This window comes from Sorex fumeus, unplaced genomic scaffold (genome assembly GCF_029834395.1).
Source record: "Sorex fumeus unplaced genomic scaffold, SorFum_2.1 ptg000007l, whole genome shotgun sequence".
Taxonomy (NCBI): domain Eukaryota; kingdom Metazoa; phylum Chordata; class Mammalia; order Eulipotyphla; family Soricidae; genus Sorex; species Sorex fumeus.
Genome location: NW_026606064.1, coordinates 20,158,210 through 20,184,923, shown reverse-complemented (window position 1 = coordinate 20,184,923; position 26,714 = coordinate 20,158,210). Strand labels below are relative to the sequence as shown.

Sequence of the window (26,714 nt, the reverse complement as noted above, 5' to 3'; positions counted from 1 at the left end):
ATTTTTTTACTTTATGTGCATCAATACTGTTTACACTTTTCACATGTGTGACTCTTGTGCATTACTTTCACAATTTAATGAATACCCAATTCTGGAGTCTATCCTAGAGATTCTAAGTCTGCTGAGGGACAGATATTTAAATGTACCATGTGTAGTTGTGTTATCTGGCCAAGATGGAGAACTACTGGTTACTCTAAAGGGTTGTAGCAACAGTGACCAAAATGGATCCTTAGATGACAACAATATAAGAACCAAAAAGGTGGAAATAGACAAGAGAAATAAAAAGAGGATCTTGAAGTAAAACAATATTAATCCATTATGGTTTTTTTTTTTGGCTAATGTATCAAAACCTCATATGACTCTGATCCGCAAATCCTGCTCCAAGATTACTAAAAATTTTAATAAATACTAAGAACTGCTTCACAACTATTCATTGAAAGGATCTCTCAATTTATCACCTCAATGACTGGGGAGGACATGAAAGGTGAGGACATCAGAATTCTGGGTTACCTGCTGAAAACAGGCTTGGACAAGGTTCTCAGGGAAGAGGTTCCGAATAAGGTCCAAGAAGGCATCCAGGCTGGACACTTCATCATTCTTCTTTCCAGGCCCCAGCTGCTTCTTGAGCTTGGGATTGCCTGGGTGGATGGCCAGGACCAGGATTACTCCTAGCACAGCAGCGATAATGGTGGTGGACATATAGTATATCATGGCTCTTGTGCCCAAGCGCCCACTGGCTTTTGCGTCCAGGCCCGCCAACCCTGGATCAAGAAGAAATCCAGAAGGATTAATTTGTCAATGTTTTTATTAACATTGCATACCTGTAACTTGGTTTTTCATTACTCCAATGCATGAATGGTTCTTTAAGCCTCTTTTTCTCCTTGGACAATCCCATAGTTTTTAATTTTACTTTCCAAGATGGAACCAGCATATGCTAATATTTCACTTGTTTATTTATTTAAATGTCCTCACTTGGGATAACAAAAGGCTTGTAGCCTGATACCATGCCTTGTTGGTAGAGTCTGGAGTTGTAACCCAGTACAGCCTTCTCACGTCTTCACAGTGAAGCCCCAAGACCGACATTTCCTGACCTGGTGTCAGAATAAGCCTACACACATGAACTGCACCCTACTAAAGTGGGTACTTCGTGTATACTGTCAGAGCTGAGATGGTTTGAAGAAATTCCAAACAAGTCACAAAAACTCCAACCTTCACTGTTCCTCCTTTGATTAGTGGTTTTCTCTAGTTTTTTGACTTCTTAGTTTCTGTTCCTGCTCTCTCTAAACCCTTCTTGGGAGGTCAGTCTGTTTGGTTGTGGGAGAGGAAGGCATTGGTGCAAACTTTTAAAAAATTAAACTGTCCCTGTTATGACCCAGTTCTTACAAGCACAAGTCTGATGTTAGCCGTTGGAGGCTAGGCTTCCTAGCCAGAATGCATAATTGACTAAACAGGTGTGGGGACCAATCCCTCTGGTCTGAAAAGGAATGTTTATAGTCAAAGCCCAGCTTTGCTCAGCATGGGGCAGGACGCTCACATCTTCCTGACCCTTCTTCACATCACATCTAAGCTGGGTTCTGTGATCCACAAGCCATTAGACTCTAGAACAAGATGGCTTAGCCTCCATGTTTCCAGAACTTCACTTTCTTTATACAATGGACAGTCCATAGGGTAATCTTCAAGTTCACCCAGTTTGTTGGCACCCAATCTGAACTAAAGCCATCAACTTCTAGACAGAAAGCAATTTGAAAATGAGAAAGGTATATTAAATATTTAAATTACTAAAAATATCATTACTCTTAAAACGTGTTCAAAGTGTTCCTTCTTTTCTTCTGTTGCTAGACAAATGGACTGACCTATGACAGGTGTTCTTATAAGGTTGATTATCTCTATTTCAGAAAGAAGAAAACCAAGGCTCTAAAGCTTAATGACACATGCCATCACCTTTATTCATTAAACCAAACTGAGTTTCTATGGTTCCTCTAAAAATCATAGCAGGAGGATGACCACTTTAAGTCAGGCACCAGAAGAAGACCCTTACCTGTGATTAAACTGGAGATGATTAGAGGGAGAATGAGCATTTTTAGCATTCTCATGAGTATATCCCCTGGGAAAGCTATTAGCATGATCACATCAGGGTTGATAGGAGATGCCAAGCGAAGAAGCCCTCCACATACTGCCCCCAGGATGACACCTTCAAGGAGAGAAGAACAAAATTCAAATAAACTTTCGGTCTTAGTCACACTAATAGTTTAGAGATTACTCCAACAACAGTGACCTTTTTCATACTTCCCCTTTAAGAGAGGATAAATAACATGCTACAAAAGCACCACTCTTGGGGCTTAAGAGATGACACAAAGCACGGCATGCGTGCTTTATATATGGGAGCCTGGGGGTTGATCCCTGTGCATGTTCCCCCAGGAATCACAAAAAGTGACCCCTGAAGCACTGATATGGGTTCAACACCAGAGCACTGTGCCAGGAGTAGCACGTGTGCATTGCTGAGTATGATTCCTCTCTCTCTTCCCCAAAAGAGACATAAAATACACCAAGTTGAACTTTATGACTAAAGGAGAGTGGTTTGTTGCTCCAGCAACTATAAGAGGTGGCCTTGCACAAGCTAAGAACCTATGAGTTGGGTCAGATGTTTTCCATACAAATAACCCAAACTGACCATTATTGCTTCTCCCCCAAACCTAATTCAGGCCGCATGGCAAGGGCTTTCATGAATTTCTTCCCTTCTTAAGTAAATAACATTTACTTAATAAAGGAACATTTTATGAACTGAGTTGGGGTGAATTTCCTTTTTCCTTCTATTTCTTTGGTCTCCAATAATTCCTCAAGGATCGCCCTCAAGTAGCTTTGACTCAACTTCTATGGCCTTTTCCATACTCTTTTGTACTTGATTCTATGGGAGAGGCAAGTAAGTCTTTTAAAAATAAACAACTTGTGAATTGTGTGTATGACATTAAAAAATATATAACTTGGGAGGGAATCATTTGGGCAAATCTAATTTACAACCTCAGAGGATCCACAGATAAACTTTTAAGCTCTCGAAACAGGCTACCGATACAGACCACCCTTGTGGCAACTACAAGCCAGGTCCTGGCACCACCATGATTGGTTAGTGAGGAGTCGCTGGGAGTCTGAACCACTGTGTTAACTCCAGGAGACAAAAGGAGTGGATAGATACCTAGGAGATGGAAAGTATTTATATGGAGGGGAAAACCCTGGAGAAGCCATCCTGTTGGATAACATAAGGCTGTCCTTGCTTCTCCCCCAGGGAGCTTAAGGTTTGTTGAGTCACTCCCACAACAGAGCAACCAAGGTACACACAATTCCATCAAGCACTAATAATCCTCTATTGCTTTTCTCTTTCCTTTATGACATTTTATGGTTTTTTTTTTTAACAATGTCCTTTTTGTATAGACACAGGAAGACAGTTGATGTGATGCTATGTAACATGGGAATTAATTGACTTGAAAATGATATTTACTCCTGGGCATCCATATTTACTTGACTTAAGCCTCAGTTGTCCTTAGTTCCTAGCACTCCAAGGGTAGGGTCCCAACGAGGGACTGGATGGACCCAGGACAAGCTGTGAGCTATCCTGGCATTGAAATGGGCCAGGCCAAGTGCTAATAACTATAAGTTAAGAGCATTGTCATGAACAAACTCTGTCATGATCCAACAAGAAGTAACTGAATAAGGGCCCTGCTGGGGTTAGGAAAGACTAACCTGGCCTAAGGACTGTGGTCTGGAATATATAGCAAGATGTCCCCCAGGAATAGTCAACCTTTAAGCTTAATATATCTCTTCCTGTGTCTATATAAAGAGAACATTGCTAAATAAACCATGCAAATGACTTAAAGGAAAGAGAAAAGTAATATAGGATTATTAATGCCTGATGGTATTGGGTGTGCCTCAACTGCACTGTAGTGGGAGTGGCTCAATAAACCTTAAGCTCCCTGGGTGAGAAGCAAGGACGATCTAATGTTATCCAACACCATCCCACCTATGGTGTCCTCTGAGAGTAAGCCGAACTGTAAAAAGCTCCAAGTCTTGACTTTGGCCCACTGACATCCAAAGTGACCAACTCAAAGAAGCCATGGCATGCAGGGGCTAGGACTTGGGGAGGTAGGATTACTGGGAGAGGTCCTGCTCTCTCCTGCCTTGTGGGTCACCTAAGTGAGAACCCAAGAACTAGCGAGAGTAACACTGACCTCCTTAGCTAATGTGCTCCCATTATCTGTGTGAATAAGGTTAGCCCTTGGGAGCCTTCTTATTGGGGTTTTCTGCAACCATTGCATTTATCTTGATGCAGGTAGTTTTCGAAATGAGTTATATTGGCCTTCTGCTTTGGAGTCACCTGAGAGGCTTGGAGAAGGAGGGAAGATTCCAGGGAACGTAAATCCAAGGCCCTGGAGAGTTGGACTTGGGAATAGGCAGAGCGATACCTTCTTGAGAGATACACATACTCGCTTGTGCAAATTTGAGAGCCAGTGGAATTCCACTGTCTAACTGTCTCAATCCAGTGGGGCCAGGAACTTTCTCATTGAGACAGCTGAGACCCAGCAGGAGCAGCTTCCTCTCTGGAGCTGGGGCCAGCAGCCAAGCTGAGAGCATCCAGGAAGGGGGGCACCTACCGAACACGGTCAGGCTCAGCAGGAGGTTCTTCCCCAACTTGTCACAGACGCGGAGCCCCAGGTTCCGCTGCTTGGGCTCCTCCGAGCTGAGATGGCTGTCATGCATCCGCACTTCCACCTGCTTGGGCATGTTGGCACTAAAATAGAATTAAAGACAGAGATGAGAGCCTGCTGGGTAATCAGAGGGGCCCAAAGAGGAGGCAGACAAAAGACTCGCCCAGAAAAAGTAGGGAGTGTGGAGCCATAGGCAAAGAAGATGAAAATCCAGAACAGCTTAAGGATTCCTGCAGTCAGTTCACCTGTGTGGAAGCAGGACGCAGGGACACACGGGCATCCCCTAAGCCAGGTGCCTTTGTCCTTCGTACGTTTGACCCACTAGGCTAAGAAAAGGCTTACTTGCATCTTTCTGGGCCAGGAGCTTGCCCAAAGGGATGAAGACCACGCCTTGCACGAGTGAGGCTCTGAATTTTTGTTCCTGCTGTTCAGGGTTTTGTTTCTTCGCATATTTATTTACTGATTGATCTCTAAAGTGCTGTCTAAGAGGCCCAGAAGCCTCAGCCTGCAGTTCTCAGACAGCCAGGTAGGTGGGTCAGTGCTAGGATCCGAGGATGCTGTGCAGAACCAGGGATTATCTATGCCACCCCAGCAGTGTGTGGAGGCCTCCAGTTATATTCATGGATGCTCGGGAACCATGCAATGCCAGAGATGGAACTGCTCCTGAATTTCATGCCTGGTACATGAGGCCCTCCGCTGCAGACACCACTGGGGTGGCCTTGGCCACCCCCAGCATCACCAGTATAAGCAGCACGGAGCTGCTAGACCTGCCTGAGCATTGTTAGGTGGCCACCAGGCTTGCTCCAGTTTCTAGCAGGAGCAGGGTCCCTAGCGCTACACAGTCCCCCTGGGCACTGCCTGTGTGGCCCTGGTGATTTGGGGGATGGGGGTGGGGTGGGCTGGTGGTTTGGGTTCCTTGAACACCACTGGGCAGGGCCCACTCATGAAAAATAAATAATTTAAAAAGAAAAGGCACAATGGCAAGGTTTTCTCAAGAGTTTGCCAATATGCTAACTCTCAAATCTTGGAGGCAAGTTTTCCCACACCATTTTTTTTTGGGGGGGGGCGTTGATTTTGTTGGGGGCTGGTAGTAGGGCTTACTACAAGCTCTGTTCTCAAGGATCACTACTGGTGGGACTTGGGGAATCAGATGGGGTATTGGGGATCAAACCTGAGGCCACATGGAAGAGAAGTGCCCTACCTACTGTACCCTCACTCCAGCTCTTTCCACCCCATTTTTATAGTAACTGCAGAATGTTACAAAGCTCAAAAAAAAGGGGGGGACAGAAGAGATGTGAAACAGCACCCCCAAAACATACACAGTTAAACAAACTAATGTTGCCTCAATAAGTAAAATAAATAGATTTAATGAAGAGACAGGGACCTTCCAGCTGAGACATCCCTGGCACTAAACCTAAGACCCTTCCTTCTTGTAACAACGAGAAAGGTGACTCTTTCCAGAACCTAAGAACCAGGCAAGTCAAAGTGGCATCAGATTCAGAAAAACAGCCTGAGTTGAAGCCTTCCCCATCCTGGGCAGACAAAGGTCAGACTTGCTGCAAGTCCAAGTGTCAGTCTCCCCCGAGGAAGACAAAGGTTTATTTAGTCATTGTGTTTTCCAATTCTAGCCACTCTAGTTTTCCCAAGGCTACACTTTATTATTGAGATCCTGGTGAGCTATTCATGTGAGAGACATGAGAGTTAGGGCACAGCTGCTAACTTCATCCACAGGGGCAGCCCCTTTCCAGATAAACCTGGGGAATCCAAGCCGACCACAAGATCCCTGGTGCAGTTCCAGATGTGTACTGCTATCACCCCCCACCCTCCCCATCTCCGGTGACTCAGCAGTCCTGCCCATAAGCCACCCCTGGCTGGGGCAAGATAATCATCTCATCATTGGGCTCCATCCAGATTGCATGCCCTTCTCTCCCGGAAGGGAGCATAACATCACACTTGCCATAACCATGCGACCTGTGCCCACGCCAAGCTGCTTCACTCGGGGTGTCCCAGATGGGGGCCGGTGAGAGCCCTCCCCGCCCCAAGGGACCCAGCCCTGGCAGCCAAAAATCCCCAAAACCCAACTGCCGTCACACTTGCGGCTGCTCTCCACACGCTTGAGCTGAACCTCACCCATGAGTTAACCTATTCCTAGACACTACATACCACACACACCATACCCATCTCCAAGAGTACTGACCCATGTTTGATAGGGTTCAAAGTAGGAGGCAACCTATCTAGAGGGAATATTTTTTTCATATATATATGTATATATATATATATATATATATATATACGTGTGTGTGTGTGTGTGTGTGTGTGTGTGTAATAGCACAGCAGTAGGGCGTTTGCCTTGCACGCAGCCAACATGGCCGACCCGAGTTCGATTCCTCCGCCCTTCTCGGAGAGCCCAGCAAGCTACCGAGAGTATCTTGCGCCCGCATGGCAAAGCTTGGCAAGCTACCCATGAGGTATTCAATATACCAAACACAGTAACAATAAGTCTCAAAGTGGAGACGTTACTGGGCCCGCTTGAGTAAATCGATGAACAACAGGAGGACAGTGATATATATGTATGTATGTATATATATATGCACAGAAGTCTCAATTTCTAACAACATTTTTTCATAACAAAAACAATATAAAGTATATTATTTCAGTTCTGCTTTGGGGCAGGGTTTGGGGTTTGGGATGGAAACACCCAAAATATAGTGGTGGGAGGGTGTAATGGTGGTGGGATTGGTTTTTGAATATTAAATGTAATGAAATGTTGTGAACTGTATCACTGTCATCCTGTTGTTCATGGATTTACTTGAGCAGGCACCAGAAACGTCTCCATTCGTCCCAGCCCTGAGATTTTAGCAGCCGCTTCTTACTCATCTTTCCCAACACTGTTGTACTGGAGGCTCTTCCAGTAACAATGCCAAAACAAGTAACAATAATGGTCTCATTCCCCTGACCCTGAAAGAGCCTCCAATCGTGAACTACTTTATAAAATAAAAAAATTATTAAAAAAATAAAAAGGTGTATTCTGCATCTTTTCTGGGCCACTAAGATTTCAGACTTAAACACAGGGACTGACATCTGGAGGCTTTTTGTTTTTAAAACACAATGTTAGTGCCTACCCACAATCACCACCACATCACAGGGTTAAAGAAAAAACTCATTAACACCTAGAAAGATAGGCTACAGTCTCTGAATAAATAACCGTAACTTCCATGATAAGGTGTTAGCTTTACCTAGATATCCTCATGGGATACATGCAGATGAGTGGTTTGGAATCACTGGTTAAAGCAAATAGCTCGTATCTAAGAATCAGACAAATTGAGCTTTAATTCCTGAATCCCTCACTTAGTAGCTCTATGATATATAGAAAAAAGACTGCCGAAGAGAAATGAACATTGGTAACATATGTTAGCTAATTTTGACATGAAGTAGGTAGGCGTAAGTTAGACACCCTCATCATCATGCCCCAATTCCATTTTCCTCAGGGCACCTCCCCATTGGGCTAGAATTCCAATAAGAGAGTAGCCATGCTTACCTTCCAATCTCAAAATCAGAGTTAGAGACCCAAGTCTAACTACCCTTTTAGAATAGGCAGCTCAATAGGCTTGTTACCAAAATATTTTAAAATGGGAAATAATGTTGCATGATCTAGTAAAATATCCAGATGAAAAATCAGTCAAATACATGAGCTTCTTAGTCTCCTCTTAGTGACTTATTTCTCTTAGCTTACTCCTATAGCTAGTTTAGGGCAACCTCTGATTTCTAACTCTATGTGTAGTTAGTGATCACTAAGTCTGAAAAACAACACATGGCAGTCCCATCATGGTAGCCAGGAGTCTTTCTGTCTTTCTGATCAGGAAAGAACAGGTCCCTGTTCCTCCCATCACCAAGTAAAACAGACAAAAATAGTTATTTTTACAACCCCAGAGGGGGTAATGAGCAAAACAATCTGTTTAACATGCATAGATCATATTTCTGTGTTTGCACTGGGATCTTTTTGTATTTTGAAACATCTCTCTAGGCAGTAATATGATGCTTGACACCAGGAAATGGCCCCAAAAGAATGGGAGTAGTATATGTTCTAAAATGGTGAACATATTCCATTAGTCAGCTCTTGGCATATACTCCACTCCCCTGGAAATCTTGCCTTCTGCTTCATTTGAATCTATCCTGCCATTGAAATTAGCACCAGGCACATGGTTGGCATTTAAGTGAGACTAAAAGTATTTAAAGCAAAAAGCTCTGGCCAGATTCATGAGATGTAATCAGAGTGTCAGGCATCAAACAGCCATGTCAAAGTAAAAACACACAAACATTAGGTTAATGTACACATACGGTCAAAGCAATGTGGGTAGTTGCCTGTTGCCACACTTCTTAGTTGCACAAAATGGTTGCATGCTTAATGATCTGTTTTTTAACTTATAACATGATGTCTCTGAAGCTCTGATTCAAAACATCCGTATCAAAGTGGCAGCATCAACATGTCATGAGCCACAAATACTTCTTGAGGGAGAGAGGGGGGGAAAGGAGAGAGGGGAAGAAGAGATTTCCTACTTTTCCCTCTTAGAATTGTATAAATATTCCAGGCTTATAGCAGTTCCTGCATCCTGCACATACACAGTAAAACCCATCTGTAAAGCAATGCTGGGCCTCCTGTTTTCATCTGGGTTACTTGAAATTCGCTAAGAATTCTTTGTCAAGATTCTATATTCTATATTCTAAGACAATCACCTCAGCATCACTAAAAAACAAGCAATTGAAGCCATGATTATTACAGAATATAGCACCATACAATATTTTTTTTGTTTTTATTTTTCCCTTTATTTTATTTTATTTTTTTTAAAGTTGTAGATTTACAATTTTTTGTGCTTTGGTTTCAATTATACAATGATCATATACCCATCCCTCCACCAGTGCCCATTTTCCACCACCATAGATAATATCCCTCCCACCCCCATCCCCCCATCCCCCCCGTCTCTGTGGCAGGGCAATCCCCTGTGTTCTCTCTCTCCTTTTGGGTGTTGTGGTCTGCAAAAGAGGCATTGAGTGGCAAACATGTTCAGTCCATAGTCTACTTTCGACATGCATCTCCCCTCCTGGGAGGATCCTCCAAACATCCTTTATTTGAGCACCATACAATATTATACAACATTATATAGAGGTGCTCCTAAGCCTTCTATTTCTTCAGAAGAAAGAGTTAGCTTATAAAATGAAATTGCATGCATAGATTGCTATATAAATGCTGGTTATTAAGCGCACACAGTAACAACGGCAATAAGAGGGATAAGCGGTATTTGTGGAGTCTTCTGTGTCAGACACTATACTCAGCAGTGAGTCAGGTGTAATCCCTGCGCCTTAGGAGTTCTAAGGGGAAACAGAAGGCACATTGTGCCAACCATGGCTTTTCACTGTGTGGGCCCCGATAGTTTTACATGGGACCCTGTGAAAAATGGCATGAAAAGTGCCTTAGCCAGCTTTGGGGAAGGAGAGAGCTCAAGAAGAGCAACTAAGAAGAGTCAGAGTGGGAGGCTACAGCTGGCAGGGTACTTGCCTTGCATGCAGCTGAGCCAAATTCAATCCCTGCCACCACACAGAAGCCTCACCAGTAGAAGAGATCTCAAGAACAGAACCAGGAGACAGCCTTGAGCATTGCTGGGTGTGGCCCCCAAGCCAAAAAACAAAATTTTGAAAAGGGTGGGAAAAAGAGAGAAGAGCACCTAAGATCTGGCTTTTTATGGTTTATTAAAATTAGATTGATGTGTCATTGGTTTAACAATACTGCACAACTTTCTATGCAGCCAAAAGATCTGACTCTTAAGGATTGGACTGAATTTAAACGCTTATATGCAATGGTGTACAAAGCCAGGGAGAATGGGGCTAAGATCCTTAACATCTCGTGTCCATTGCTTGATTAATGTTTACTCAAAGAAATTAGGAATGGGGGGAGAAAATCATTTTAAAGGGCACTCTACTCTCCTGAAAACAGTCCGCTCTATAGAGAATAACTGATCTGCTTTGACAAGTTTCTTACCACTCTATAATTTATTCTATAATTTTTTTTATATTTCAAAACCCATATTGTTGTAGGTGCTGAAGACTTGACAGGGCAAAAGCACAGTCCTCACTCTTATTGGGGTGGGCATGTTAGTAGAAAAATAAATAGTGGTAGAAATATTTCAAATGGCAATCCATGCAAGAGGAGAGGATCCATGAGGAGGCACGGCTGTTTGGCATCTGCTGGGCAGAGGAACATGTCGCTACACTTCTGTGACAAGGAGACACTTGAAACAAAAGCCTGGAAAAATCTTTGCAGCCTGCCTAGCATTTAGTCCGTAAATGGAGTATATACCCTTTGGAAATCTGTATGTCAAAACTAGAGCTTCCACAAGGGGCACCTCCTGGGGGGCCCACAGTTAGTTTTCAGCCCAGCCACTGATTCAAGTCAAAGTCAAAGCAATAATACTGGATGCTTTTACCACAGTTTCAACATCCGGACCAGCTCCTAGGGAAGAAATGATTACCAAGGAGAGGTGAGTAAGATATGGGCAGCAGTTGTCAGGTCACAGTGGTCTGTGGGATTGCTTCCCAGTAATGAACAGAAGGTCTGGATGAACCGGTCTGGATGAACACATGTGTCAAGAGTGCACAGTTATTCTCTGAATTGTTCTCCTTTCCTATGCCCTGTGCTTGAGCAAATAGGATCAAGCAGTAAGGAATCTGAAAGTCTAGGTATTACTTAGATGATACAAATATGTAGATTTGATGCTGCTCCTTTCTCCTACTTTGCCACTTGCAGGAAGGATTTAGTAATGCCATTTCCTTATGTTGAAGATTTTCTGAAGTCCCTCTGTGACATCTCTCTCCACTGCCCAATAAAGAAAGGCCACGTTGTGATCAGGCCAGCTGTTCCGATCATTAAAGCTTTAACAATGGGCCCATATTTTTTTTATCATAACTCTCCTCCGTTGAATTATTTAAACAGCTGCCACAGTCCTTTCTCACACAAATCCACGTGAATCCTGTTTCAATGGCAAACTCAGCATATTGTGCGAAACATCCGCTGTGACTCAGAAGGGAACACGTAATGGGCCTGGTGCTAAGTCTTAAACTATTCTCAGAACCTGCTTTTCATTAGCATTCGATTTCCCTCTTTCTGCCAAGAGCCTCTAATAATAGACTCATTAGTTTGTGGCGCTGGATCCAGATTTCCTGCCCGTACACTACGGTATCGCCTTATCTGGCATCAGTTTTTTTTTTCCCCTTCCTTCACTGGTTTAAGAAGGTGGTAACAGAACATTCCTCAAGACACCTAAAAGCTGCTGGTGTGTTTTGTTTTTTTCCCCTGGAGGATGTAAGACCTGCAACAAGCAACACCCACTTGTTGGCTCTCTGTTACCCAAATCCAAGCAATTAGGGTGGGAGTAGATGGGTCAAGGGGAACAGTACCCAAAAATTACCTAATAGGTGAATTTAAAACTGGGTTATGGGAGACATTACCAGTCACGAGTGGATTTTGCCACACTCTTTTCAAGCGGAAACTTAGAAAGAGACGAAGGCAGATATATTTGGTTCAAACAAAGCTCTTTATCATCTATGCTCAATCATAAAGGGAGGTCACAGTCTAGAGAAGATTCATTTCAAGAAGGTTGGGGGATGCCTCCACTAGGGGTCCTAGGGTTCTGGGTTCCTGCCTTGCAGACACATCATCCTTGTTAGAAGAGGAGGCTCTCCTGTGGCTTATGCATTCTGTGGTTTCAGGTCTACACATAACTGTAGGTGTTACTAGTATCTTAATTCTCCTCCCAAGGGGTGGGGTTTTATAATGAAACCTGGATATATTACTATAGGGCCCATGTTCAGGCTCAAAGTTGCCCTTTGGGTGAGGAAAATGGTGTTACGGTTTTTCTTCGTATGCTTCCTGTCAACTGGACAACCCATCTTGTCAACAGGTGTTGAGTGGAACTTGGAAGCTTCTAATAGCATCTCTATTGCTATTGGACAACAATATTGCCAATCGTTATAGATACCGTATAGGGGAGAGATGAGTAAGATTCCCTTCATGGCAATTGGGATTTTTGGAAAAGAAAGGCTGAAATATCTTGTGTTGTCAGCTCTGAGCACTTAGCACCACAATGCTCAGATAGGTTTGCTGGATCCCATAATACCCTGTTAAACCAGATCAGAGCTGTTCATTGACTAAGAAGCTAGAGTCAGAATCTCTTTCAGATAGCAATTGTATCTCTATAGATTCTGTAATGGAAACAAACAGCTACACAACCTTCAACATCTCCTTAATTCACTTCTTTTGAGTTTTGGCCATAGAATTCATTTCTCCCATCACAAAAGCATATATACTCTGGAAAAAGGTCCTGCCAGTGAATTCCAGACTTCTCATATGAAATATCTTTTCTATAATCCTTCCTGAACTTCAAGGTCTTGGCTAAACAGCATGGACTATAGTTATCCCTAGTCACAATGGGAATGAGACTGGAAGTCAGGAGACTTCTTATTTCAGATTCTTATTTCAGGTCTGTGGCTGGAATGAGGATAAAAGGTGTGTGAATTTATGTGCTTGAACTGATAGGCAGAAGAGTAAAGTACTATTAAGTGATTGTAAAACATACTCTAGTATCAATAGAGTTTAGATTTCAATTTTGGCCAATTTTTGTTTTTGTTCAAATTCTCTGATTCTCTTGGGAGGGGTATGTGGAGTGTGTTAATAGTTTCAAAGATGTAGTTTCCATTCCAATTACCCAGGATTGTATAAGATTAATTTAATGTGAGATAAATTAGTTTACCAACTGCAAAAAAAATTCTCTTTGTCATAGGCCTCACAACGAAAGGGTGACTTAGGCCCAAGTCAAATCAATGACCACCATTATGTGCTAAGTTTTACCACCATCTTTCCCTGGACTATCTGCCACAAAAGAATGATTTATAGTACAAATGAAGTTACATTAGGGGTCAAATTAAATGTATGTTTTAAAAACAGGAAAGCATTTAAACTCCTATCTGTCCTTCAGTTACTCTCAGTCTAGACTTACAAAATGGACAGGTCAATGACATGAGACATAGACAAGTGAGTCAACATTGGGAACTACTAGCTTCATTACAGGTTCATTACAGGTCACTACTAAATTATAGGGCTGGAGCGATAGCACAGCGGTAGGGCGTTCGCCTTACACGCGGTCAACATGGCCGACCCGAGTTCGATTCCTCCGCCCCTCTCGGAGAGCCTGGCAAGCTACCGAGAGTATTCGATATGCCAGACACAGTAACAACAAAGTCTCCAATGGAGACGTTACTGGGCCCGCTCGAGCAAATCGACGATCAACGGGAGGGCCTTTACCTTTACCTTTACTAAATTATAAGCAGCTACCTATGTCATTCAAAGTCAACTCCTATAGAATTGGAGAGGTGATACTCACAGAATCTCTCAAGACAAAAAAAAACAGAGTCTTTCATCTACCTCATTTCTCAGGCCAAAGGACCCAAGCTAGCAAATGACATAAAAATAGATACAAGTTGGGGTCTTCAATAGACTCTTCAATAGGGAGAAGGGTCTTCAATAGGAAGAAGGAAGGCATAGTAAGAGACAAAACTCTGAAAAGATAAATAACAATGGTATTCATTTTGCCCAGAATGTGAAGTTAAAGCACCAGCACTGATTAGTAGCCACCAGGAGGCAACTTGATAGAATATAATTACATAATTACATGGTTATTGGATTCTTGGCTAAATCTTTCTTTCCAGCTGTAGCTGGGACAAGGCATTTAATCTCTGAGATAATAACACGCAACTCATTTGGTCACTAGAGAGCTTCAACGTGATATTACTTATGAAAGAAAGCCTGGTGGTATTTAGCATATAATTGATACTCAACTTTAGTTTCTCTTCTTTGTCTTAAATGCATCAACTAATGCAAAATGAACACAATCTATTTACAGTTGAGTTTTAGTAAATCACTTTGATAACAAATGGAACGTATGCTTTACACAAAAATGAAGTCCTGGAAGAGAGATGGCCTACGGACTCTCTTCCAGGGGCCTAGGAAGGGCCCATTGCTCTAAGTTGTCATATTTTGCCATGAGTGGACAACCTTACCAGCAGAATAGCTTTAAGTGTTCAACCTCTGGATTTTTGTTAAGTCCTCCTAAGGTAGAGATGGAAGCCAACTTTGACTTTATGAGTCTGCCCATTTTTCAGAAAGGCTCACCACCCAAAAAGAAATTACAGCACCAAGCAACAACGGACTTTCAGGCCCAGGGGGAGATTATGGGGTGGAGTGTTTGATCATCCCAGATTAGACATCTCTTCTAAAAATAAAAATTACATTATGGCCAGCCCATTCTCCAGAGGCATGTTCATTCTGAAATATGAAATTCCTCTGTGTTCTCTGTGTTTTGCTTTGTCCCCTTGCAGAGGACTCAGATTTAAGCCAGAAATCCATTCCCCAACACCACAACATGAAATAGATTCAAAGATCTCTATCTAAGAACACAATTTGCTGGAGGGAACCCTTTGATAAGAATTCTGGCCAGAGCCACATCCAGAAGCCAAAGACAAGGAGGATGTTAGGACATTTCATGTAAACTTTTACCAACTACACATATGGTCCTGGGCCAGCTCCCAAGTCATCTGTGTTTAAAGCTCTGTGACCTAAACAAGATTTCTTAAATGCCAGCAATTTTCTTTTCTATTTTCTTTACAATCTGGATGCCAGCTTCACATCTGTGTTTAATTTGTGCAAAGTAATCAAGGCTGGCCTCTTAGAATGTGTGTGTGTGTGCGTGTATGTGTGTGTGTGTGTGTGTGTGTGTGTGTGTGTGTGTGTGTATTTTATATGCCTGGTACACTTGAAGAAAAACTTTAAAAAAATTTTTCCCAAAAGTTCAAAATAAAAGAAAAAACAAAAATTTAAAATAGAATTAATGAAATGGTGGCATTACAAGTATTTAAAAAAAGATAGGACATGAAATTAAAATAGGAAGAGCTGAACATTTGTTTCTTCAAAGAAGATATAGAGATGGCTAACAGGCACATTTATTTCTTCATTATTTTGGTTTTGGGGCCACACCCAACGGTGCTTAGAGCTTACTCCTGGTTTTGCACCCAGGGATCACTCTGGGGACTATACTGGATACCAGGAATCGATTCTGGGTTGGATATGTGCAAGACTAGCTCCCTGTCCACTGTACTATCTCTCTAGCACATATAGGAAGATTTTAGAGAAATGCATATCACCACTGATTATCAAAATGACAATGACATATCCCTTCACACCAATGAGAATGGTATGTATCCAAAAGGTTAGAAACAGTAAACAGTGGCAAGGACCACTGTTCATGTGGACCAAAAATAAATAAATAAACCTAGTTTACTGACAGAATGTAGACTAGTTCAACCTCTATGAAAAACAGCAAAGAAATTTCTCAAAATATGAAAAATAGAATTACCATGTAGTCCAGCAATTCTACCCTCGGGCATCTATCACAAGAACACAAAAAGCACTAATTCATAAAAATATATGCACAATTATGTCCATTGCAGCACTATTTGCAACGGTCAAGATCTGCAAATAATGCAGATATCCACCAACAAATGTGGAAAAAAAAGATGTGATCTATATACACAATGCCATACTACTCAGCCATGAGAAAATATGAAATTTTGCCTTTTGCTACAATGTAAATGGAACTTGATGATGTATGCCAAATAAATTGGAGCAAGAAAAACAGCGAATCACTTAATTTATGAGAGGGATATAAAAACATAAATCCTTATACTATAAACAAGTCCTTATACTATAAGCACAAAGCTGAAGTTATCAAATTGGTGATGGGGTACAGGAAAGGGAGTGGAAAAAAAGCTAGTCAAACAAAATTCAGAGTTAGATTCACCATTAGAAACCAAAAAACCCAACTGGTAAGAGTTGAAAATGTCTCCCTTATCTTTCCCTAAAGGATCTGAAGATGGAAAGCTTGATCTGAAATCTTTATTCGTAGTCACATCCAAAGTGTGTCCCTGGGGATCAGCCCCTGAGTGAAATTTATTGATTGTCCTGGCACTTACTTACAGCCCATAATACACCCTGCCTTTTAAAAAATGTGCTTCTTTTTCTCTTTTTGTCTAAAAAACCTTCTTGGAACCACAAAAATAAGCTGATTGCTTTGAGGATACAAGACCACCATCTTCCAACCTGCTAGCTGTGTTGTCACTATAATGCTCTTTCTTTCTTTCTTTCTTTCTTTCTTTCCTTCTTTCTTTCTTTCTTTCTTTCTTTCTTTCTTTCTTTCTTTCTTTCTTTCTTCCTACTATAAAGCTCTTTATTCATCCAGTCATTGACTCCCTCATTTGGTTAGCCTTGAGCAGCAGTGAACCTGACCTCCATGGTGACAGTAGAATCCTATGGACAGTGGGAGAGCAATAATGGCACTTCCGTGCTGGTACAGTGTAGTAACATTGTACCCTGATGATTTACACAGCAGCAAGAGCTGAAATGTGAGTCAATTGGTTCTGAAGAATTAAACCTAGGGTTATCCTCTGCCTTTGAGTTGAGGGCTCTTTGGGTTCACTCTTTCTAGGGGCATGTACTGAGAGACAGCAACATGAAACCTGTATCTCTATCAGGGCAGCTGCCACTTCAGAAACGTGCATCATAGCCCTGCAAGTGAAGCATGCAGCATACTGCAGATGAGGGAACCGCAGGGTGTGTGTCCCTGCTTTAGACCATCCATGCTACTGACGGCATCAGTCTTAAAGAAAGGAAGCTGAAAGCAAATGTAAAAACCAGCACACTCTTCTGTGTAGGGATAGTTAACAGTGTTAAAAGTGCATCCCTATCTAAAATTAAGGCACTCTAAATTTCTAACCAGAAACCTCTGTGTACATTTTCAGATATAACAAAGTATGGCTCCGTGGACCCTAGTCCATGTCATCCAGAGCTGTTCTTTCTAAAACCAGTTTCTTATTTTCTTGTGTAACAGATTTTTTCTGGTTCTACAAGGCGAGATGGTGGCCTAGGTCCTGGGTCTATCCTCTTGCAACCTGCCTACTTGCTGCTGAATAAAGTTCTTTCTCAACCCATCATCATATCTTTGGTTGACTCTCCTCAGTGAGCAGACCTTTGAGGTTACTCTGACAGCATCCTCAGCTATTCTCTCCTGGGCAAATCACATGCGCCTACCCAACTCCTCCCACAGGCACCCACCACAGGCACCCACAGAACACAGGGGTCACTGTGTTGGGGGGTGGGACGCAGTCAGCAGAGGGCACTTAGCCTGAGTGAAATAACCACAAGCTTCTCTCCAACCTAATTCTCTACCAGAACTTCGCAACTTTAGACACTCAAATAATAACCAAGAAAAAGAGTTAATGATGATGACTCTACAGACCAATTATCAAGGATCAGCAGAGAGCACATATTCAAAATTGACTTTGCTTAGGCACTTTCCTAAGTGATTTAGGTGTATAAATTCATTTACTTCTCATAATAATTAAATGATATAGATACTACTCTAACAGCCTTTACTAAATGTGCAAATGATGCATGTAATAGTTCAATGATTTTTCCAGCGTCACAGCAGGTGGAAGAGTTTGGATTAGAACCCAGGTAGTCTTAAACATGGAAGAACATGTTTATCCCTCAAGTCCTGAAAATTTTGCTCTTCACATTGCATAATTTTTCAATAAACATTGACACTAAACATCTGGTCAAAAGAATAGTTTTTTTTGCTTTGAGGTAGAAAAGTCCAAGGAAAGATTAATGCTGAGTCCAAACCAGAGTTTGATGCAAAAGTCATAACCAATTCTCACAGGATCCTAAATTTGCAGAATGGAGAGACTTCCAGATCCTTTCAAACACTGGAGAAATGATTATCTTTACCACAGGTCCCAAATCTGTCTCTGTATCATCTGTTTAAAACACAGAACTCTAAAACATATGTCCACACAAATGTGGACATGTATATCACTTGTATTCATAACTGCCAAAACCTGGAAACAACTAAGATTTTCTTCAGCAGGAGAATATATTGATAAATTGAGGTTCATCCAAATAACAGATTATTCATCACTACAAAAAAAAGTGCTATCAAACCACGAAAATAGAAGGAGAAAACTTTAATGTACATGACTCAGTGAAGAGCCAATCTGGTAAAACTAAATATTATAATAACTCCAACTGTAGAACATTCTGGAAAAAGCAAAATGATGAAAACAGTAAAAAGATGAGTGGTTATCATAGTTACTGGGTGGGGAAGATAAATACATACAATACAGAGATTTGTATGAACACGAAATTACACTGTTTGCTATGATAATGATCGACACATGTCATTAGACATTATCCCATATGAATCCCAAACCCATATAATATACCATACCAAGAGTGAATCATAATTTAAACTATGGGGCTTGTTTAATAGGATTGTCAATAAGTGAACCACTCTGGCAGGGGAAAATGGGCACGGGGTACATGTATGATGGACAGAGGTATATAGGAGATCTCTGCACCCAACACCCAACTTCGCTGTGAACCTAAAACTTCTCTTTAAAACAAAAAAGTAAACCTATTTTAAAAGATATGAATCTCTAAACCCCATTTCTCAAAATTTCAAATTAATAGGACCACCAGGGGCTGAAAACTCTGAACATTTCCAAAAGCACCATGGAACTCTGTAGCAGTCAGTCTAAGTGCCAAGGTGAAGTCAATGACTGAACAGTTGCAGTGAAGGGGAAATGTCTCTATTGCATGTCTAAAACTCTTGTCATTGCACAGCAATGATTACAGAAAGCTCTTCTTTTATAGTGAGACTAAATCATGTTTTTCAGTAGCTCATCCTCACTGGTTATTTTTCTACCCCAGAGACTCCTATCATCAGGAGGCTTTGCATTATCTCACTAACACCTTATTACATTCTCATAAGGCTGGAGCACGGCTGAGGGGAGACTGGAGCCCAGCTCTCCCAGAGCAAGGCAAGTGCCCATTCAAAGCACTACACAGCAATTAAGCAGGAAACCAAACTTTCCCATTCACCACACCAGTCAAACCCATGATGCTAGTTCTCTGCCAATGTTCTCTTTTCCTCATCATTCTGGTTACAGCATACAAAAACTCCTCACATCCCCTTCCACTGTGCCTTCCAGACTGGACACGGCCCTTCTGGTGCAGTCTAACCACATACCTGCCCCTAAAGAAAGTCCAGAGCAGGTTTTCTAGCCCTCACTTTACACCGCAGTAGAAGCTAAACATAGAAGCTCAATCTTTGGTCCTGAATTTGAACAAGGTAGAGATGGAGTTAGGTTGCACACTTAAAGAAGTGATTGAGAAGTACTAGAATAAACAGGGGTCATTCACTGATTTTTAAAAATTATTATTATGAATCAGTAGAGCTTGGTTATCGCGTGGATATGGTCGATGGTGCTGAATCCTTTTCAGAACCCGGTTTGCTCGCATGGTTGTCCTTTATCTAGTGTTCTGCCAATCCTATTCAGGATGACTCGAGTGAACAGCTTGTAGATGAGAGACAATAGGCAGATTGGGTGATAGTTGCCAATGTTGTGGATGTCTCCCTTCTTGTATAGAAGTACAGTACTGCTGGTTTTCCATTGGAACGGAATCTTGCATTCAGACAGGTAGCGTGTGAAGAGCCGAGCCAGTGTATTGATGATTACTGACGATAGGTTCTTCAGATGTTCAGGTCTGACCTTGTCCCAGGCGCTCTTTATTTCTTTACCTACGAGATGGCGTGTCGGATTTCGGAAGGGAGAACATTGGGAACGACATATCCATCCTGCGGAATTTGGTATATGGGCAGGTGGACGTGGCTATTAAAGAGATCTGAGTAGAAGTCATGAATAATCTTCTTCATTGTCCTTCTGGAAGATGTGATACATCCATCAAGACGTCAGAGGGCAGTCATCTTGGTCTTGTAGTTGGTGAAGGACAGGTGGGCGCTACGAATGCTTTTCCTGGCTTCTGCCGCATCTACCAGCACTGCTGCTCTTCTCTCTTTGAGGTCTTCCTTGATCGCTTCTCTGCACTGCTTTGTGAGCTCGGACGTTCGCACCAAGCCACATTGGTGAATGAGCTAGAAAGTTTTCGAAGACAGGCTTTTTTTGTGGTTATCTCTCTCTTGGCGTTCCTTACACAATCAGGGAGGTGCTGAACCCGTCAATCGTATTCCTTGTCAATATTGTTAGTGGCAGCATCGTCCCATATTACCCTAGCACTGCCAGGAGTTATTTCTGAGTGCAGAACCAGGAGTAACCCCCGAACATTTCTGGGTATGGATCAAAAAGCCAAAAAAAAAAAAACCCGAAACCAAAAAAAAAAATAAATAAACTCCACACACATACACACAAAAAACAAACAACAAGATTAGGTCTTTCTTTTAAACCTGTTGGAATGAAAGGCTTTCACCAGAATTCCCTTGGTGTAAAATAGTATTATGGTCAAATGGTCAACATCCTGGACAACTTCCAGGAATGGTGAGGAGAGATACTCTGGAAATGACCTCAGGAAGCATATAAAATGTCAATATAATTACTTGTGATAATTAGAAGCCCTGGGTCATTTTGGCAAGTTTGTTGGACCACAGTGTGAGCTTTTGATAAATGTCAGGCTAAGGGCTGTTGTATATCTTCTTCTTCTTCTTCTTTTTTCTTGCTCTGTCTTGGCTCCTTTCCAATTTCCTATCCATTTAGAGTAATCTCTTACCCAATTCCTGAGCCGGGAAGTCTCCTGCCAGATGCTTCCAATAGAATCTCTCAGATTCTGTAGACTTGGGTACCCTTAGTTCCTTTAAATCATTCTCTTTCAGTAGATTCCTATTGAGAAACTAGTAGGATTGTATCTGAGGTAAGAAGGAGTCTCTTCCCTTACAATTATCAAGGCTAATAGAACGACAATCAGATGGGAAGGAAACAATATGCACATGGTGAAGTGTGAGGTGCAGGATCTTTGGGCATACACAGTAGCCAGGGGCTCAGGAACAGATTACTCAAAAAAGCAACATCAGAGAGTTCATTAGTATTCAAGTTCTAATGTGAGAAGTAAAGCAAGTCCATGTACCATGGATCTGACCTGTCTATAAAAAAGGGGTAAATAGGAAATGGCCGGGTTTATCATTTGTAGAATGAGCATATACCAATAAAAGGATAAAGGTGGGACATCAACTCATTCAATTTGGGATTAGCAGAAACAAAATATGTAGTTGGTCAAAAGTCACCAATGTGGTGACTCAGTAGAAGGCTGCAAAGTTAGAAAAAACAAACAAACAAATTAGCCTTCTGGGAGATCCTGAAACGCTTCCTTGATTGATGGGGCCATTTAGAAACTAGATGTTGATAGGCCTTGAAACAGATGGTTGACTGAGTAAAAGATGATGCTTTATGCTCTATCTTTCAACTCCCTAGATGGAAGAAGGAAAGTAGACCAGGGCTGAATTCAACCTACATCTCAGAAGAGGAGGAAGAGAACCCAGTGTTTGTGTGGGCATACACCTATGGACAGGACTCTAGAAGGACAGGAATGAATCTTGATAAGGAATTGTCAGTGTTTGTCATGTTGCTCTCAGACATGTGGCAAATCTCCGAGTTTCTCTCAGAACCTTAACCTAAGCCTTGGTTCTGGCACTGTGTTCATTTCCTGTTTGCTGTAACAACTTGCATGAGTTGAGAGTTTCAAAACAACACAAATTAATTTCTTATATTCCTGGAGGTCAGAAGTTTCATGTTTAGCTTAGTTCTCTCTAGGCTAAATTCGAGGAGTCAACATGTTGCATTCCTTTGCAGAGGCCCCTAAAGATGAACTCATTTCCTAGCCTCTGCCAGCTTTAAGAAGATGTATACTTTTTTCCTTTGCTTTGGTCCTTTCCTCTATCTCCAAAAGCCAGTAATGTTAGGCTGAATCTTTCTCATTCCTGTTTCCCTGGTTTTCTCTCCTGCCCCTCTCTTCCATTTATATAGATCCTCACATGATTACACTGGTCTACATTAATGACTTTCTCCTGAACCATCACATGGCCAAATTAATTAGCAACCTTAATTGCATTTTCAACTGGGATTCACTTTTACCAGACCATCTGACATCGTCACACATTCTGGGGATTTAGGACTTGGACCCTGGGGAGGAGGATATTATGCTACCTCTTACTGATTCATCACTTGATCACTTGATATCCCATTACTCATTGATTTGCTTGGCGGGCACCAGTAATGTCTTCATTCATCCCTGTTGTGTGCTAGAGTATCCCAAAGGCATCTGCTTGTTCTAGGAACACAAAGAGACTCAAACTGATCATTCAGGGTCTTGACGAAGAATTCTGACCATCTAGTAGGTGGGAGGTCACGCGATCTTTTGACGTCCCATAGAATCCGTTATTACCGACTAGAGTCGGTAATGGCTCTAGTCCAGCAGTCATCTCTAAATCTCATTACGTGTCCAGCCCATCTTATTTTCAATGCCTTGGCAAACAAGACAGCGTCCCTGATTCTTGAGCATTGATGGAGGTCGGAACTCCAGATTCTTTCTCTCATTTGAGGGAAGTGTGATACTCCAAGCATAGCTCCTTCGATTCCTCTTCGAGAGACCCGAATAGCTTTCTCATCCTGTTTTTGTAGGGCCCAGGTCTCTGAGGCGTATGTTAATGCAGGAAGAACAGAGGAATGGAAGAGATGTGCTCGGAGTTGGAGGTTCTTTGTCCTCTTAGTTATTTCTTTGATGCTCTTGAAGGCTTTCCAAGCCTCTCTCTCCCTCCTATGCAACTCAGGTGCCAGGTCATTCGTCATGTTTGACCTAGGTACACATAACTGTTCCATTCGGAGATGGTCGTTCCGTTGAGAGTGAGTGTAATGTCAGGAACAAGATTGTTTCTCATGAACATTGTCTTTGTGAGATTCAGCTGTAATCAGACCTTTCCACACTCACGGTCGAAGTCTGTCAGCATTTGTGCCACTTGGCTGATGTTTGGTGTTATTAGAACGATGTCATCAGCGAAGAGGTGGTGTAGTTGCCGACCATCTATCTTCACTCCCATTCCTTCCCATTCCAGTCATCACATGATGTTCTCGAGGACGGCACTGAAGAGTTTCGGTGAAATGGTATCACCTTGCTGAACCCCTCTTTTGATGTCAATGATGACCTCCCTATAGAATGGTGAGATGCTGGTAGTGAATCCGCAATACATCTCATGGAGGATCCTGATGTATTGAGTTTGAACGCCATGTTTGGCTAGGGCTTCAATGACCTCTTCAGTCTCAATAGAATCAAAGGCCTTCTTTAAATCAATGAACGTTAGACAGAGTGGCATCTTGAACTCCCGAGAAACCTCAATGAGCTTGGTTATCGTGTGGATATGGTTGATGGTGCTGAATCCTTTTCGGAAACCAGCTTGCTTGCATGGTTGTCCTTCATCTAGTGTTCTGCTAATCCTATTCAGGATGACTCGAGTGAACAGCTTGTAGACGGCAGACAACAAGCAGATAGGGCGATAGTTGCCAATGTCGTGGATGTCTCCCTTCTTGTACAGTAGTACAGTCCTGGGGATTTTCCATTGGGACAGAACCTTGCATTCAGACAGGTAGCGTGTGAAGAGATAAGCTAGTGTATTGATAAGTACTGATGGAAGGTTCTTCAGGTGTTCAGGTCTGACCTTGTCTGGGCCTGGTGCTGTTCATTTCTTCACTGACGAAATGGCGTGTCAGATTTCGGAAGGGAGAATATTGGGAACAACATATCCATCTTGTGGAATTTGGTATGTGGGTAGGTGGATGTGACTTTCGAAGAGATCCGAGTAGAAGTCATGGATAATCTTCTCTATTGCCATTCTGGAAGATGTGATAGATCCATCAGGACATCAGAGGGCAGTCATCTTAGTCTTGTAGTTCGCAAAGGACAGGTAGGCGTTGTGAATGCTTTTCCCGGCCTCTGCCGCATCTGCCAACACTGCTGCTCTTCTCTCTTTGAGGTATTCCTTGATTGCTTCTCTGCACTGCTTTGCGAGCTCGGATGTTCACTTGTGGTTGCCTGAGGCATGCGCCAAGCCAAGTTGGTGAAAAAGTTCAAAAGTTTTCGAAGACAGGCATCTTTTTGTGGCTATCTCTCTCGGTATTCATCGCACAATCATGGAGGTGCTGAAGGAGTCGATAGTATTCCTCGTCAATGTTGTCAATGACGGCTTCTTCCCATGTTGCCGCAATAGTGCCAAAGAGCTCCCAGTTGATGGTTGTTCTGGGAGTTCTCTTCTTAAACTTTGCACCCTTTCTCCCCATTCTGTGAAATAGAATTTTGCACGAAAGAGACGTCGTCCGATCCCATTTGGAATTTTGGGACAACAGTGAGATCGGTCAGGCAAGCTCGTTGATTGAATATGATGTAGTCAATTTCGTTGTGGAACCGTCCACCGGGAGACTCCCATGTCCAACATTTAGATTCATGGATTAAACGTATAAAATCTTTCAAGTGTTTCTGAGTAAACTTTCTTCCTTAAATCAGTGACTTATCTGGTTTTCTTTTAAATTAGAATAAAGATCATGTCTCATCCTGAGTCTGCTATATCATTACACATTAGGCCTATGCACCTAATAGATGTTCAGTGTCAACCAATGGACTGCATTCAGCGCTAGTACAAAATTCTCTAATAAATGATTGGATACAATCTACAGTGTATCTGGAAAGGGATTTTCTGAATTCCAGTACATCTAAGTCACTGGGTTTATATGGAAGTGCAAACTTTTTTTGTTGTTGTTGTTGTTGGAGGCATGGGCAATCTTGCGTACCTCTTCTTCCCAATCCCTCCCATTTACCTTATGTCCACAGGCAGTCCACTGACTCCTACTGACAATGTGCCATTATTGAGGATGTGCTATATGGGTAAAGGTTTTATTCCCATAAGACTCATCAAACAATAAGGTATAATTGTAAACATTTTTTGGTCTTCGTTTCTATAGACCCCGATGTGGCTCTCTTCTTTCTGTTTTTCTTCCCTTCTCACTCTCAATTTCTTTAGCCCATCAATACAGCACAGGCCTGTCTGATGGACTGTCCAGCAGCTTCCCCTTGTTCTCCACACATGCTCCTTGGGGTAGGCAGCAACACCCTCCCTGGTTATTAAATATTCATTCTCCAGAAAGGCTTCTTTCTCAACCACCAAGAAAACATGACCTTTGTTTGCTGTCATTACCCTTGAAGAGTGAAAGGATGTCACAGAACCCCTTCACATCCTTCAGGTAAGGAACCCTTTTCTTTATTACTAAAGTTACAGTCAGCAGTAAGTTCAACAATGTGAATGAAATGGAGTTATTATGAAGAATTGGTTTTTTTTTTTGGCTTGGTGATGCACAGGGGTTACTCCTTGCTCATGCACTCATGAATTACTCCAGGCGGTGCTTGAGGGACCATATGGGATGCTGGGAATCGAACCCAGCTTGGCCACTTGCAAGGCAAATGTCTTACCCGCTGTGTTATTGCTCCAGCCCCAAAGAACTCATTCTAAAGCCTCTCTCAACTTGCTATAATAAACTATAAGTCCTTTAAGTTTTTCTTAACTATGTCTCAATGTGCTTTGCTACAACCCTGTTATTGAAAAATAATAATAAGCACAGTTTTATACAGTTTTGTGTTCCCTTTTCTGCAGATACACTCCGCAGAATTAAAGTAGCAGAAAACCAAATAACCAGGGGCCTATTTGAACAATGTGGCAATCACTTCCTGAGGGCTACTTCATTGTTGTATTGTTTTGACCTTGATGGGACCAAGACAAAACCATACAAATAGTTTTGACTGAAAAGGACCCAGGAATCTAGTTAAACAGAACTGGATAGTGGAGATTACACTGAACAAAAAGATGTATTCTTGACCCATTTCCTCATTGTCATCCTCATGAAATCCACCCCATGACATTTCTCCACCCTCATATACGTGGAATGTGAGATTAATAAGTTAATTGTGTATTTTTTCAGCCACACCCATTCACCCTACTCTCTCATGCATGATTTTCACTGGAAAACTTT

General features: G+C 42.1%; 1 protein-coding gene across 2 annotated transcripts in view; it reads right to left on the bottom strand.

The window, feature by feature from the left end:
* SLC1A2 (solute carrier family 1 member 2) overlaps positions 1-26,714 on the bottom strand; it is a 160,569-nt gene that overhangs the window by 51,524 nt on the left and 82,331 nt on the right. For both annotated transcript variants that reach the window (XM_056136107.1, XM_056136111.1), the window contains exons 2-4: positions 4,644-4,780; positions 2,039-2,191; positions 511-761 (exon numbers count right to left, since the gene is read on the bottom strand). In XM_056136107.1, coding sequence (XP_055992082.1) covers positions 511-761; positions 2,039-2,191; positions 4,644-4,780 — 541 coding nt within the window. The remainder of the gene's footprint in view (positions 1-510; positions 762-2,038; positions 2,192-4,643; positions 4,781-26,714) is intronic.